Genomic DNA, 16,088 nt, shown 5'->3' with positions numbered 1-16,088 from the left:
CAGCTAGAGCAGAGCTGCCCAACCCTGTTCCTGGAGACCTACAGTCCTGTACATCTTCACTCCAACCCAAACAAAGCACACTTCATTCAACAGCTAGAGCAGAGCTGCCCAACCCTGTTCCTGGAGATCTGCCGTCCTGTAGGTTTTGACTCCGACCCAAACAAAGCACAGCTCATTCAACAGCTAGAGCAGGGCTGCCCAACCCTGTTCCTGGAGATCTACAGTCCTGTAGGTTTTGACTCCGACCCATATAAAGCACACCTCATTCAACAGTTCTTGTTGAGCTGCTAATTAGCAAAATCAGGCATGCCAAAATTCCCTGCTCCCCCCTCTGTCCTCAACCCTCCAATCAGCCTGCTCTGTGTCCAAACTCCCTCCAATCAGGTGGCTGTGTGCCCAAACTCCCTCCAATCATTACACATTACATTACATTATTGGCTAAAAAAAATGTTCTCTCCCTTCAGTGGAGCTGCTCAGTGGCCAACAACAGGAGGATTGTGGTTGTACTGCACAGCTCCCAGGTGTGAATGTGTATGAGTGTGGGCGTTCCTGCAAAAGAGCATCCGTGCTCAGTGAACCTACCCTGGGCAAATAAAGGTTAAATAAAAAATAATAGGGATGGGATTAATTTTCTATGCAAAAGCTGAAGCGTGCAGTAAGGCAAGGGCATAATACCACCCCTGGAAGAGATGGTCTGGGATATGAGTTGTTTAAGCACATGGATGACTTTGCTTTTGGGGAGATGTTATGTTTGATTAATACAGTGTGGGAGGAGGGGCTAATTCCGGCTGAGTGGAAGCACGCAGTGGTCGTTCCGATTTTGAAACCTGGGAAGGAAGCCGACAGTCCTGGATCATACAGGCCTATTGCCCTTACAGCAGTTATTTGTAAGATAATGGAAAGAATGGCTACTGATTGGCTTGTGCATAGACTAGAGCAGAGAGGGCATTTTTCTCCATTTCAAAGCGGGTTTAGACTAGGTCGAGCAACAATGGACGCAATCCTGATGTTAGAGACATTAAGATAGCTCTAGTGGATAAGGAGGCAGTGATTGGTGTCTTCCTAGATACAGAGAGGGCTTACGATACGTTGTGGAAAGAGGGGTTGGTAATTAAGTTATATGATGTAGGGATTCGGGGCAGGATGTTGAATTGGATAAAAGATTTTTTGAGATCCCGTACTATTCAAGTACATTACATTACATTACAGGCATTTGGCAGACGCTCTTATCCAGAGTGACGTACAACAAAGTGTATAACCATAACCAGGAACAAGTATGACGAAAACCCTAGAGAGAAGTACCAGTCCAAGTGCAGGGAACAACCGCATAGTAAATGGTAAATGGACTGCATTTATATAGCGCTTTTATCCAAAGTGCTTTACAATTGATGCCTCTCATTCGCCAGAGCAGTTGGGGGTTAGGGGTTAGGTGTCTTGCTCAAGGACACTTCGACATGCCCAGGGCGGGGTTTGAACCGGCAACCCTCCGACTGCCAGACAAGTGGTCTTACCTCCTGAGCTATGTCGCCCCATAGTTCAACTTGGAATCAGCCTGCTCTGAGTCCAAACGCCCTCCAATCAGCCTGCTCTGTGTCCAAACGCCCTCCAATCAGCCTGCTCTGTGTCCAAACGCCCTCCAATCAGCCTGCTCTGTGTCCAAACGCCCTCCAATCAGCCTGCTCTGTGTCCAAACGCCCTCCAATCAGCCTGCTCTGAGTCCAAACCCCCTCCAATCAGCCTGCTCTGTGTCCAAACCCCCTCCAATCAGCCTGCTCTGAGTCCAAACCCCCTCCAATCAGCCTGCTCTGAGTCCAAACGCCCTCCAATCAGCCTGCTCTGTGTCCAAACGCCCTCCAATCAGCCTGCTCTGTGTCCAAACGCCCTCCAATCAGCCTGCTCTGTGTCCAAACGCCCTCCAATCAGCCTGCTCTGTGTCCAAACGCCCTCCAATCAGCCTGCTCTGTGTTTAAACGCCTTCCAATCAGCCTGCTCTGTGTCCAAACGCCCTCCAATCAGCCTGCTCTGAGTCCAAACGCCCTCCAATCAGCCTGCTCTGTGTCCAAACGCCCTCCAATCAGCCTGCTCTGTGTCCAAACTGACCGCCAGCACAGCAGAGTTCGGAGAGGTACAGGGACCTGTTGACAGGAAGGGGAAGCACACTGGCTGATCTGAAGGGGTTTCAGTGCACAGCACCCCCCACAGGCTCTCTGCTGTTACCACAGCACGTCCCACCCTGGTACTCTGTATACATACTAAACACATTTACCCCACAGGGGATACTAAACACATTTACCCCACAGATCATACAAAATGCATTTACCCCACAGGGGATACTAAATACATTTACCCCACAGATCATACAAAACACATTTACCCCACAGATCATACAAAACACATTCACCCCACAGGGGATACCCGTGTTCAGCAGTTGTCTACGATCATGAAAATGCACTTTTTGTACGTCGCTTTGGATAAAAGCGTCTGCTAAATGAATGTAATGTAATGTAATGGGATACTAAACACATTCACCCCACAGATCATACAAAACACATTTACCCCACAGATCATACAAAACACATTTACCCTACAGATTCCACAGTGGCACCAGATACTCAGCTCCTGTACTCTTTCCTTCCTCTGCTTCTTAACTACAGGAAGTTCTGGTTGAATAACAAGTTCTGATGCTGTACGACAGTACAGAGCCACCTGTACTTGGTCATGTGACTCTTTAATGAATTTTACGTACATGCATCAAATTAGAAAGTCTGAGCTGTGCTGCCAGGAGGCAAAATTAATAAAAGTAAAAATATTGAGTTATGTTGTGTCCATCCACACATCTGATGCATCTACCTTTCTATCCATCTGCAACATAGGAATCTATTTATAAACAGCTACTTCTCCTACAGCTAATACAATTGATGCTAAATAAATAAATGCTAAAAATTAATAAAATAAAATCATATTTGCAGTTGCAAGTAATGCCCCTCATGGTTCTTTTATTTCCATGTGTTTACCAGGCAGGTATGGTGATGGAATGCTTTATTATGATGATTCGACAACATCATTAACACCAGTTTATGTGTGGTCAGCACATCTAAAAACACTCTTGATTTTTGGATATTTACACTGAAAAGAAACACATTGGCATAAAGATTTGAGCCCTAAAGGCGTCTGCAGTCCCAGTGCACACAGTGCTTCCCTGCTTTAGGGGTTAGTGAGCCGACCAGCGTCAGTAACGTCTGAAAGGAAAAGGGAGCGCCTCTGGTGCTGGCGTGCTTCTCTACAGAAATAAGAAGAAATTGGAGTAAAATGCTAATGAAGTGCTGGTGTCGCCAAAGCCATCCCAGAGCACTGATGTCACTTCCCCTTCAGCTCAGTCAGTGAGTGCAAGAAATGAACTGCTTTTCATTCAGGAACGGGGTTTCTGTTGATTTCGGCTGAACTGAGATCGAATTCAGCAGGCCCTCAGGAAGCCCTGCCCTCCTTCTGCGTGAGGTGGCGAGGGGCGGGGCTCTGCGCTCGGAGCCTGGCGAATGGCAAGGCCACAAACAGGAGTCCCAGGAACAGGCAGGCCAGGTACAGCCCTACGAACCTCCGGGGCTGGGGGGCGCCCACGCTGCTGCCCGTGCTGGGGTCCTCCAGGACCAGCTGATAGGCTGCCCGCAGACACTGGGCCCGCCCCTCCTGCCCCGCCCGGTCCTCCTGGCAGTAGCAGGAGTACGAGCCCACTGTTTCTGTGGTTACCATGACCACCAGGTCCCAGTGCTGCAGACGTGTGCTGCGCCCGGGGGGGTGTGTCCAGAAGCAGGGGCGGGGTGACACCTGTACGCAGGGCAGGAGGATCTGCAGCCCCGCCCTCACCTGGAGCACCTGCACATCTGGGGAACAGCGTGCTGAGAGGGGGAGGAGAGGAGGGGTGGGGGAGTCAGTCCTGTCTAAAGTCTGCTTGGGATACAAGGCAATATAAGATACCAGCAGGGGGTGCTGTTAAGACTCACCTTCAGCACTCTCACACACCCACTGTGGCTCCTCAGGCCCTTCAGCCTCTGGGCCCCTAAAACACAGAGAACAGCACAGGGCCCCTAAAACACAGAGAACAGCACAGGGCCCCTAAAACACAGACAACAGCACAGGGCCCCTAAAACACAGAGAACAGCACAGGTCCCCTAAAACACAGAGACCAACATAGTCAGAGACCCATATCTGTATGAGCGTGAAATAGAGATGTTATATAGAATGTGATACAGAGATGTGACATAGGGATATGATATAGCATGTGATATAGGGATGTGATATAGGGACGTGATATACAGATGTGATATAGGCATGTAATATAGCGTGTGATGTAGGGGTGTGTGTGGCAAACACGCCTGCCACAGGCCACCGAAGTGGCTTTCCTTGGGGCCCTCCAGCACAGAGACACAGGGAGATGATGTTCAAGCAGTCAAGATTTATTTACAAGGGTTGGCAAGATGTTGCTGCCAAGGAGCAGATGTTAAAACTGTCATGACAGAGAGGCTCCCCTGTGTGGGTGGGGATGGCAGATTTAACCTGTGTGCAGTGATTACCTCACTACGCACAGGTGCAGCCACTCCTGTTCCTGGGTCCAATTAGCCTGGCCAATTATCTAATTCTTAACCAATTATCCAATTGGCCAGGTCTAATTAGCTTGACACAGGGCAGGTGTGGCTGCTTAAACCAACCACCCCCACACCACAGTGTGATATAGAGATGTGAAATAGGGATGTGATGTATGTGTGTGATGTAGGTGCATGAAATAGAGATGTGATATAGGGATGTGATGTAGATATAGGTGTGTGATATAGAGATGAGATATAGAGATGTGATATGGGGATGTGATGTATGTGTGTGGTGTAGATGTGTGATGTAGGTGTGTGATATACAGACATGATGTAGGTTTGTGATATAGGGATGTGATGCATGAGTGTGATATACAGATGTGATGTAGGTCTGTGATATAGGTGTGTGATATAGAGATGTGATAGACAGTAGGGATGTGATGTAGCGATGTGATGTAGGTGTGTGATATAAAGATGTGATATAGGGATTTGATATAGGGATGTGATGTAGGTGTGTGATTATAGAGATGTGCTATAGCAGTGGTGTCAAACTCATGCCATGGAGGGCCGTGTGTATGCAGGTTTTCATTCCAACCAATTAATGCTGCCTTAATTGAGTCCAATTACTCATTCAGCCATATGCGTTTAACTGCATTGAAGCACAGAATATAAGAAAATTTTTATTTAGACAATGCGGGTCACCATAGACGTCGGGTCACCATTGTGCACAAACCTGCATCCCTAATTCAGCAAATAATTTAACTAATTATATAATCAAGATCTGAGGCTGGAATGAAAACCTGCATACACACGGCCCTCCATGGCACGAGTTTGACACCACTGTGCTATAGGGATTTTATACAGGGATGTGACGTAGCGATGTGAGGTAGGCATGTGATATAGGGATGTGATGTAGGTGTGTGATATATGGATGTGATGTAGGTGTGCGAAAGCTGACCTGGATGTGATGGGGGTACAGACCCCCTCTCTCCACACACAACCATGTCTCTTGGTGAGGGCACACAGCTCACAGCTGGGGTACAGGCCACAGCCCCCTGCAGGAAGACAAGCTACTGAGACACCTGAGCTCACTATCACCTGGTCCTGAAACACAAAGACACAAAGAGACACAGTCAGAGAGAGTGTGTGCGTGTGTGTGTGTGAATGTGTGCCCTGTGTGCGTGTGTGTGTGTACAGTACCTGGTGTAATAAGATGTTGTTCACGGGTGTGTGGAACAGTGGGATCTCCTGGAGCAGAGTGGCAGACTGACCCCCCACTGAGACTCTGTGCAGTTCCCCTGTATCTGTGAGAAACACACACACCCACACACACACACACACATATGCATGAACACATATTACACATTTCTTAGAATCACTTCCTGCTTTGTTCACCTCTTGTGCTCCTCTCACCTGTGCCCAGGTGTAGAATGGCAGCAGGGTTATCATTGGATACAGACATCAAAGTAGCAGCAATCTTGGTGTATGTAATTCCCCTCCGGACCATGAGGGGCACTGCTACCACACTGTTCTCCATCAAGGGGTGGTCCCTCAGGAAGAACAGCACGTCATCAGGCAGACTGAGAGAGGACTCAAACCCTTCAGCCTTCAGGGCCGCGCTGATGCACTGTGGAGCAACAGGGAGATCAGCAGGAGGAGCTACAGGGAACAGCTACAGAGAGCAGCTACAAGACAAGGAACAGCTACAGAATAAGCAACAGCTATGGAATAAGGAACAGCTAAATGATAAGGAGCAGCTACATGATAAGCAACAGCTGAAATGTACTGTAAGGAACAGCTACACTGCAGGGAAAACCTGCAGTGTAAAGAACAGCTACAGAGAGCAGTTACATGGAAAGGAACAGCTACAGGGTAAGGTACAATAAGGAGAACTGTATTATGTGGGCGGGGCATACCTGTCCAGGGCGGGGCCTGAGGAGAGTCTCTGGATTGGATGAGCTCTCGCAGCTCTTCTTTTGTTTAAATGGGCCCTTCAAGACCTCCAGAATATCAGCCAGGCTGTACACACACACTGCAGATACAGAGTCCCTGCAAACACACACACTGCAGATACAGAGTCCCTGCAAACACACACACTGCAGATACAGAGTCCCTGCAAACACACACACTGCGGATACAGAGTCCCTGCAAACACACACACTGCGGATACAGAGTCCCTGCAAACACACACACTGCGGATACAGAGTCTTGCAAACACACATGGGATACAGAGTCCGTGCAAGACACACACTGCGGATACAGAGTCCTGCAACACACATGCGGATACAGAGTTTCTGCAACACACCACTGGGATGACAGAGTCCCTGCAACACCACACTGTGGATACGAGTCCTGCAACACACATGCGATACAGGAGTCTGCAACATACTGCGATACAGAGTCCCTGCAAACACACACACTGCGGATACAGAGTCCCTGCAAACACACACTGAGATACAGATCCCTGCAAACCGAGATAAACTTTATACTGCATGTGTATGGAAAATGTGTTTTTGTGTGTGTGTGTGTGTGTGTGTGTGTGTGTGTGTGTGTGTGTGTGTGCATGTGTACAGTGTGTGTGTGTGTGTGTGCGCACGCGCATGTGTGTTGTGTGTGTGTGCGCGTGCACGTGTGTGTGTGTAGTGTGTGTGTATAGGGTGTGTGTGTGTGTGCAGTGTATAAGCGCTGTACCATGTTGAGCTGTGTATGCTGTAGAAGCGTGTGCTGTGTGGCTCTCTGGGCTGGTGCTGCTGGGTGTGTGTGTGTTTGTGTGTGTGTGTGTGTAGGGTGTGTGTGTGTGTGTGTGTAGTGTATAAGAGCTGTACCATGTTGAGCTGTGTATGCTGTAGAAGTGTGTGCTGTGTGGCTCTCTGGGCTGGTGCTGCTGGGTGTGTGTGTGTGTGTGTGTGTGTGTGTGTAGTGTATAAGCGCTGTACCATGTTGAGCTGTGTATGCTGTAGAAGTGTGTGCTGTGTGGCTCTCCGGGCTGGTGCTGTTGGGTGTGTGTGTGTGTGGGTAGTGTATAAGCGCTGTACCATGTTGAGCTGTGTATGCTGTAGAAGTGTGTGCTGTGTGGCTCTCTGGGCTGGTGCTGCTGGGTGTGTGTGTGTGTTTGTGTGTGTGTGTGTGTAGTGTATAAGCGCTGTACCATGTTGAGCTGTGTATGCTGTAGAAGTGTGTGCTGTGTGGCTTTCCGGGCTGGTGCTCGAGGGTGTGGACGGCACGCAGGATGTTGTAGCGCTCGCCTCTCTCTCTGTCCTCACACACAAGTCCCGCCTTCAGGAAGGACGTCCAACGCTTCTGCAGCGTCTTCATACCTCCTACATCCCCCTGAGGGAGAGACACATGAAGACAGAGAGAGAGAGAGACAGAGAGACAGAGAATGAGAGAGAGAGAGACCGAGAGAGAGAGAGTTTTTGCTAAAACGCTAAAAGACGTGGCACTGGGACGCAATCCATCCAGCCCCCCTCCACCATCAACAGGCCCCATCTCAGGCATCAGCCCCTCCACGCCGTCGGTCACCGTCCTCGGGCCCCACATCAGCCTGACAGCAGCCGTCATCACTCCAAAACCCTGCGCCCACCCAGCACCCCGCAGCCCCCCATAAGGCCCCCGCCCCCCAGAGCGCACCCCCACCAACACCAGCCCAGCTACGCTGCAGCCCGAACAATGGCCCCTGTCCCACCTGCCCCTCCTTCTGAGCTAGGTGAGATCAAACACCTGCTCAGTGTACCGTGTGATAGGTTGCTGAACTAATATGAATTCATATCTGTGGATATATATGTGCTGTGAATATACATAACCTAATATGTGAGTATACAGTATAAACCAGTTATACTGTGCACTATACAAATACTAAGTTAAAAAAATGACATAATAAACTACTGTTTTTTTTTCATTTATCAACTATGTATTTTGATGAGATATTTTAGCATAAATTATCCAAGTTTTTTTATCAGCATTCACTTAATGTTTTTATTTAATCTATATTTCTTTTAACCGATGCCTTATCAATACAAGTGTTTACATTTCTCACGCAAATTAAGCTCTTTCAATTGAACTGAGACAGAGAAAGTGAGAGAGGGAGTGAGGGAGAGAGAGCACCACATACAGAAAGATGGATGGCAGACAAACAGGCAGACAGACATTTAGACAGACAGAGAGACAAACATGCAAACAGACAGACTGACAGACAGACAGGCAAACAGACAGGCAAACAGATAGACAGACAAGCAGACAGGCAGGCAGACAGAGAGACAGACATGCAAACAGACAGACAGACAAACAGACAGGCATGTAGCCAGAGAGACAGGCAGACAGAAAAACAGATAGACATGCAGCCAGAGAGACAGACAAACAGACAGACAGACAGACAGACTGACAGAGAGACAGGCACCTTGCACACACGTGCCACTCTGGGCACTTTGATCTTGCTGTAGAAGTTGTACTCCTCTGCGACTTCCGTGAAGAAGAAGAAGATCTCATCATCGTCTCCAGCAGAGCTGTCCTGACTTAACTGCACTACTGCAGAGCTCACAAACTCAGGAGCTGCACACACACATACACACAGTCCATTTCATTCATGTCTAACCAATCTCAACATTGTTGGACAATGTTCCTTACCACTATATTATTCTCATCACTGTAATGTAATGTGTGGGGGGGGGGGCAGGAGGGACACATCTCCCTCAACTTTGGGAAACGTAACAATTGCCCCCCCCCCCAAATATGATTATGATTATGATTCATATTAATCATAAATATACTATAAAATAAATTATTTACCCTTCCACAGCACGCTGCACATACAGTACTCTTGCTTCTAAAAGCTATCCCATAACCCCCTGCAGCAAACAGGAAGTCTCACCGCTCAGCCAGCTGAGAGACTCTTCGGTACGGACCCGCTCCCTGCCCGTTGCCCGGGAGATGATGGGTGTGGTACCCATGAAGTTACTGGTGGTGGCGCTGTAAAGAGTCCCATCTGCACAGACAAAGAGAGAGACCACAGCACTACTGTGTGTGTGTGTGGTTCTGCTGTACCTGCTGTTATAGTAGTGTGTGTGTGTGTGTGTGTGTGTGGTTCTGCTGTACCTGCTGTTACAGTAGTGTGTGTGTGCGTGTGTGTGTGTGGTTCAGCTGTACCTGCTGTTATAGTAGTGTGTGTGTGTGTGTGGTTCTGCTGTACCTGCTGTTACAGTAGTGTGTGTGTGCGTGTGTGTGTGTGGTTCAGCTGTACCTGCTGTTACAGTAGTGTGTGTATGTGTGTGTGTGTGTGGTTGTGCTGTACCTGCTGTTATAGTAGTGTGTGTGTGTGTGTGTGTGTGTGTGTGTGTGGTTGTGCTATACCTGCTGTTACAGTAGTGTGTGTGTGTGGTTCTGCTGTACCTGCTGTTACAGTAGTGTGTATGTGTGTGTGTGTGTGTGTGGTTCTGCTGTACCTGCTGTTACAGTAGTGTGTGTGTACTTGGGGTCAAACGGACACTTCCCCTTCCCTGTCTCCACCCTCACGGAGCCATCATCCTCCATCTCCAGAGAGAAATCTGCTGTTCTCTACAGAGAGAGAGAGAAATGAGAGAGAGTGAGTGTGTGTGTGTGTGTGTGTGCATGTGCGGTGCGTGTGCGTGAATATGTGCGTGATTTTGTGTGTGTAGTGTGTGTGTGTGTATGTGTGAGATTGTGTGCGCGTGTGTGAGTGTGTGTACGTGTGTGTGCGTGTGTGTGTGCGTGTGCGTGCATGTATGCGTGTGTGTCTGTGCGTGTGCGTGTGAGTGCGTGTGCGTGTATGTACGTATGTGTGTGTGAGATTGTGTGTGTGCGAGTATGTGTGTGTGTGATAACTCACTATGAGACAGAGTGGCATACATTCCTTTTATAACATCATTCTGTTTCTATATCACATGCTGATTTCAATCTTCTCTCTGTCCATCCTAATTTCTGCTTTTTCACTCCATGTGTGTTACATCTGTCCATCATACCTTTATCTCTCTAACCCACCCACACCCCTCCCCCACCCCCCCGCCACCGTAAGGGGGACAAAGACCTTAAAGCTGACACTGTTACTCACGATGAAGGTGCACTGCGGATCGAAGGCATAGGTGCCACACGCATAGATCTGACCCTCACTCACAAACTCCAGCACCAGGATGTAGTTGCGGCAGTCAGCCTGTAGAGGGCGAAAGAGAGGAAACCACGGCCTGTGTCCTCACAGCACCCCATGTTCACAGGAATAAGCTCATACTGAAGGCTGTACAAAATGAGTGAAGAAGAGCACAGGGCGCCTGGACCGCCCAGAAACCCAGAAAAGTATTCTGGGAAATGGGAGTGATTAGCAGCTGATGAAAAGGATGCTGGGTAATGTGAGTGATTAGCGGCTGATGAAAAGGATTCTGGGTACTGTGAGTGATTTGTGAAAGATGAAAAGGATTCTGGGTAATGCAAGTGAAAGGAACTGCTTTAGCACAGTTAATTCTCTGCAGCCCAGCCCTAGCCAGACCCCAGAGCCATGCCCACCTCACTCTTTCCCTTCGTCTCACAGATCTTCCTCTGTTCCTCTGGAACATTCCACGTGATCTACAGACACAGACACAGACACAGACAGACCGTTATTGTCTGGTACCAGTGACTGTCATTACTGCTGATGAGCACATTAAAAGTTTCTGAGGCACACGCACACACACGCTCACTCTTCTCTCTCATGCACACACACACTTGACCAAAAAAGATCAAAAGCTACACTCAAATGTATGCGATTGTGTGTGTGCATGTGTGTGTGTACTCTGAGAAGTGGGTGTGTGTATTTATGTGCATGTGTGTGAACTCTGGGTGGGTGTGTGTGTGTGTAGGTGTGCATACACACTGACCTGTGTGTGTGTGCTCGTGAGGGTGGAGGCATTCAAAGCCAGGATGGTGTCACGAGCTCCCAGGTACAAAATTCCAGAAGCTTCATCCAACAGGAGGGAGGAGATGTTAGAAACACCAGAGAATGGCACTGGACCCAGTACTGAGAGAGAGGGAGGGAGAGGGGGAGGGGAGGGAGAGGGAGAGAGAGGGGGGCGGGGAGAGAGGGACGGGAGGAGAGAGAGGGACGAGGGGGAGAGAGAGAAAGAGAGAAGGAGGGAGAGAGAGAGGGCAAGGGAGAGAAAGAGAAAGAGAGAAGGGGGAGAGAGAGGGTGAGGGAGGGAGAGGGGGGAGAGAGGGGGAGATGGCATGTATGGCCTTGAAAGAGTTTGGTGGATGCTTTGTTAATACTGAACAATGGATTTCCTGTCATTTTGAATTTTGAAAAGGAAACAGAAATAGCATATGCTTCGCGTTTTGAGTGGGGGAAATTTGAGTTGAAGGGGCATTTGATTTGAAGGGGAATTTGAGCAGAGATTTCTCTCCTGGTAAAATGCAAATCTACAGTACATTATCAGGTAGATCAGTTACAATTCAGACTCAACTCAATTTAAAAACAAACAGAAAAAGCACATAAGTATCAGAACCAACTAATCTCACCGGAAGCATGTTTGAGAGAGTCATTGTTATTTGTCCTTGAAGGTGTGAGTGGGTGGGTCAGTGTTATTTCTGTGAGTGAGTGGGTGAGTGGGTTAGTGTTATTTGTGTGAGTGAGTGAGTGGGTGAGTGAGTGAGTGAGTGGGTCAGTGTTATTTGTGTGAGTGAGTGAGTGGGTCAGTGTTATTTGTGTGAGTGAGTGAGTGGGTCAGTGTTATTTGTGTGGAGTGAGGTGAGGGGTAGTGAGTGAGTGAGTGGTCAGTGTGTGAGTGATTATTTGTGTGAGTGAGTGAGTGGGTCAGTGTTATTTGTGTGAGTGAGTGAGTGGGTCAGTGTTATTTGTGTGAGTGAGTGAGTGGGTCAGTGTTATTTGTGTGAGTGAGTGAGTGGGTCAGTGTTATTTGTGTGAGTGAGTGGGTCAGTGTTATTTATGTGAGTGAATGAGTGGGTCAGTGTTGTTTGTGTGAGTGAGTGAGTGGGTCAGTGTTATTTGTGTGAGCGAATGAGTGGGTCAGTGTTATTTGTGTGAGTGAGTGAGTGGGTCACTGTTATTTGTGTGAGTGAGTATGGGTCAGTTATTTGTGTGTGAGTGGTAGTGTATGTGTGGTGAGTGAGTGGGTCAGTGTTAGTTGTGTGAGTGAGTGGGTCAGTGTTATTTATGTGAGTGAATGAGTGGGTTAGTGTTATTTGTGTGAGCGAATGAGTGGGTCAGTGTTATTTGTGTGAGCGAATGAGTGGGTCAGTGTTATTTGTGTGAGTGAGTGAGTGGGTGAGTGAGTGGGTCAGTGTTATTTGTGTGAGTGAGTCAGTGTTATTTGTGTGAGTGAGTGAGTGAGTGGGTCAGTGTTAGTTGTGTGAGTGAGTGAGTGAGTGGGTCAGTGTTATTTATGTGAGTGAATGAGTGGGTCAGTGTTGTTTGTGTGAGTGAGTGAGTGGGTCAGTGTTATTTGTGTGAGCGAATGAGTGGGTCAGTGTTATTTGTGTGAGTGGGTGGGTGAGTGAGTGGGTCAGTGTTATTTGTGTGAGTGAGTGAGTGAGTGAGTGAGTCAGTCAGTCAGTGTTATTTGTGTGAGTGAATGAGTGAGTGAGTCAGTGTTATTTGTGTGAGTGAGTGAGTGAGTGGGTCAGTGTTATTTATGTGAGTGAATGAGTGAGTGAGTGAGTCAGTGTTATTTGTGTGAGTGAGTGGGTGAGTCAATGTTATTTGCTGTGTCACAGGGCCACTCACACAGAGTGCTGGGTAAACAGACACGGTTTTTTCACTAGATCCTTACTTCAGATACCTGATCTTCAGACCAGAGAACACTCAGTTATGAAATTAATGAAAGCTCATATTGATAAACCAAACACACACACACACACACACACACTCTCTCTCTCACACACACACACACACACACAGCCTGCGCTACACTGAAATAGGGTGTGGGTGTTATGCAAGCCAAGACAAGCAGATACACTTATTTTCCCCCTCTCCCCCCCCCCTCCTCCCCCCTCTTTCAGCAGGCTGAACAGGTTTGTCCTGAGGGTTGTACCTGTTTAAGTAAATGGGTGTTGTGCTTGAGTGCCTGTGGCACACAGCCAGCTCCACTTTGGCAAAGTGCAAAGTTCAGCACAGCACAGCACAGAGTTCAGCACAAAGCAGAGCGGCCAGCACAGCACAGAGCTTAGCACAGAGTTCAGCACAGAGCTTAGCACAGAGCACAGAGCAGAGTTCAGCATAGCAAAAGTTTAACACAAACAGAGTTCAGCACAGATCAGAGCTCAGCAGAGCACAGAGATTAGCACAGAGCACAGAGCACAGTTCAGCACAGCACAAGCTTAACACAGAGCAGAGTTCAGCATAGAGTTTAGCACAGAGCAGAGTTCAGCACAACACAAGCTTAACACAGAGCAGAGTTCAGCACAGCACAAGCTTAACACAGAGCAGAGTTCAGCACAGAGCTCAGCACAGAGCAGAGCTTAGCACAGAGCTCAGCACAGCACAGAGCTTAGCACAGAGCACAGAGCAGAGCTCAGCACAGCACAGCACAGAGCAGAACAAGCAGAGTTCAGCACACAGCTTAGCACAGAGCAAAGAGTTTAGCACAGAGCACAGAGCAAGTTCAGCACAGAGCTTAACACAGAGCAGAGTTCAGCAGAGAGCTTAGCACAGAACAGCTCACACGCCCACACTCCTCTCCAAAAAAATAAAATACAGAACCACACCACAGTCTGTCAAGGTGCTGCCCTCACTCCCTTTCAAATATTAACTATACATGGATACTTAATGTTCTGACCATACATCTCACATGATGCTGTTACACGCTTTTATAACACAGCTCAACTTCCTTTGAGGAACGTGCTGCAGGAGCATGAGAAACCCGGGAAGGTAGTCGGTGTAAGCCTGATTTATACTTCGTCAAACGACCTTTTTGACGAGTGTCACGTCACAAAAAAGTGCCGCAGGACATTTCACATTTATACTTGGGGGAAGTCTCGCGGGGAGGGTTCTGTTGTTCCTATGGTAGCGAGACGCCAAACGGTTGATGTTTACCTTCATGAAAACATGGCGGCGCCCGGTGAAATTATTGAGCAAAAGAGGAAGAAAAGTCGTTTTTAAAAAAAAAGTGAACAAAAAAAAGCCGCTCTGTCAGTCACATAAACGAAACGGGTGGAAAACAATGCAAATATGTTCGAGCCTAGTTACGCAGATGAGTTACACGCTGGATGAAGGCATTTCAACTATTTTAGGATGTCGGCTAACCGGTTCAATGACTTAACCGTATCCATCCCTACAGTTTTTCCTCTTATACCCTCCATGTTTATCACATGGGTCAAAACCAAACAAGACCAGGTCAAAACCTAGTATATGGCTGGACCGGCCGACCAATGGTGTAACTTCATCACTCACTCACTCAGTCATTCAGTCACAGACATTCGCGTTTGTAGGGCTGGCCCCGCTGTTGAGGTCCAGCCAAAAATGAAGTGAAGGGGGAAAAAACGCATCCATGACAATGAATTCCGTCGACTGTCAAATTAACACTGCGCGACAAAGTAGCTACAACGTTGTCCGGCATAACTACATTCCACTGGCACGCGACACTTTTTGGAGTTAAAATTAGGTAATTGTGTCATGCGACGCATGTCGAGAGGGTCGCGCGGACGCAGTATAAATCAGACTCTAATATTCAAAACATGTAACTATTCTAGCCTATAGCGCGCTCGCGCGTTAGGACTCTACAATGACTGATGTACAGACAGACTTTAGCCCACCGCAGACACTCGCTGCTTCCATCCGCTCACTTTTAAATGTGTAAGAAAGGTGAACTCTCATTCCCCCCAGTGGATTTACCCAACCCAGTTTACCTCCAGTTTTGCCATCTAGACTGGCAGTCCGGCTGCAGGCGATGATGCAGAACTCCAGAAACACGCCGGCTACCGTTGTCACGGGCGTCTTCATCTTCCGGGGAACAAAACTGGAAACATGATCAACGTTTTTGACCTGTCAGTTTTGCGTAGGTAAATCTTAGATGTCGTTATACACGGAACTGCAGGAACTCGGGGCAGCTGCACTTGAAAAGGCGCGATTAATTTAAAGGATTCTCTTATTCCAATCGTCCAGTATAAAGAAAACACAACTGAATGGCTTGCAGCCAGACTGGAAGAGAGCGACGGTATAATCGTCGATATTTAAATTAAAAGACGGTACTTGTAACAAAACGTAACTCACTCTTTAAATCATGTCTTATCATTCAGGAAGACACAGCCGAGCACACGTTATACTTCAATATGAACGTGCCATTTCCCCGACATTTTTAATGTTCTCGTTCTTCCCTGAATAAATTCCAGCCTTTTAAATGTGTAAATAAAGAAACCCGTTTTGTTCTGCACCTGAAGTTTGCGAGTATACTCTCAGCTCCGCCCACAGAAACGGACAGGTGTATTCATTTACGCCTACGATGCTGGGATTGCGATTGCGTGCAGCCTTCATACTTAATGCTGTGGCCAGTTGCATACTTTTCCTTCTTGTAA

The 16,088-nt window shown here is 47.9% G+C and overlaps 1 protein-coding gene across 2 annotated transcripts; it reads right to left on the bottom strand.

Annotated features, from left to right (window-relative positions):
- Nucleotides 1-3,024: 3,024 nt before the first annotated feature.
- LOC135255974 (semaphorin-4F-like) lies at nt 3,025-15,995 on the bottom strand. 2 transcript variants are annotated; one of them, XM_064337838.1, is made up of 15 exons: nt 15,787-15,995; nt 15,423-15,532; nt 11,441-11,580; nt 11,091-11,150; nt 10,645-10,743; nt 10,019-10,130; nt 9,448-9,561; nt 8,977-9,128; nt 7,729-7,910; nt 6,497-6,629; nt 5,994-6,207; nt 5,781-5,884; nt 5,539-5,684; nt 3,999-4,054; nt 3,025-3,893 (listed from the first exon to the last, which is right to left on the bottom strand). In XM_064337838.1, exons 2-15 carry the CDS (start codon nt 15,514-15,516, stop codon nt 3,466-3,468), a joined length of 2,034 nt encoding a protein of 677 aa, XP_064193908.1. In that variant the 5' UTR covers nt 15,517-15,532; nt 15,787-15,995; the 3' UTR covers nt 3,025-3,465. The 2 variants fall into 2 exon arrangements, with proteins under 2 accessions (XP_064193908.1, XP_064193909.1); XM_064337839.1 differs by lacking the exon at nt 11,441-11,580.
- Nucleotides 15,996-16,088: the final 93 nt, after the last annotated feature.

Source organism: Anguilla rostrata, chromosome 5 (genome assembly GCF_018555375.3).
Source record: "Anguilla rostrata isolate EN2019 chromosome 5, ASM1855537v3, whole genome shotgun sequence".
Lineage (NCBI taxonomy): Eukaryota > Metazoa > Chordata > Actinopteri > Anguilliformes > Anguillidae > Anguilla > Anguilla rostrata.
Note: the sequence above shows the minus strand (reverse complement) of the source record. Positions and strands in the feature narration are given on the sequence as shown.

Bases quoted from the DNA above. Each gene is read 5' to 3' on its own strand.
- LOC135255974 (XM_064337838.1), bottom strand. From the start codon at position 15,516: ATGAAGACGCCCGTGACAACGGTAGCCGGCGTGTTTCTGGAGTTCTGC. The intron at 5,885-5,993 runs GTGAGAGGAGCA...TGTTTCTCACAG, and splicing joins CATTCTACACCTGGGCACAG to ATACAGGGGAACTGCACAGA. The intron at 4,055-5,538 runs GTCAGCTTTCGC...TCTGTGTTTTAG, and splicing joins TGTACCCCCATCACATCCAG to GGGCCCAGAGGCTGAAGGGC.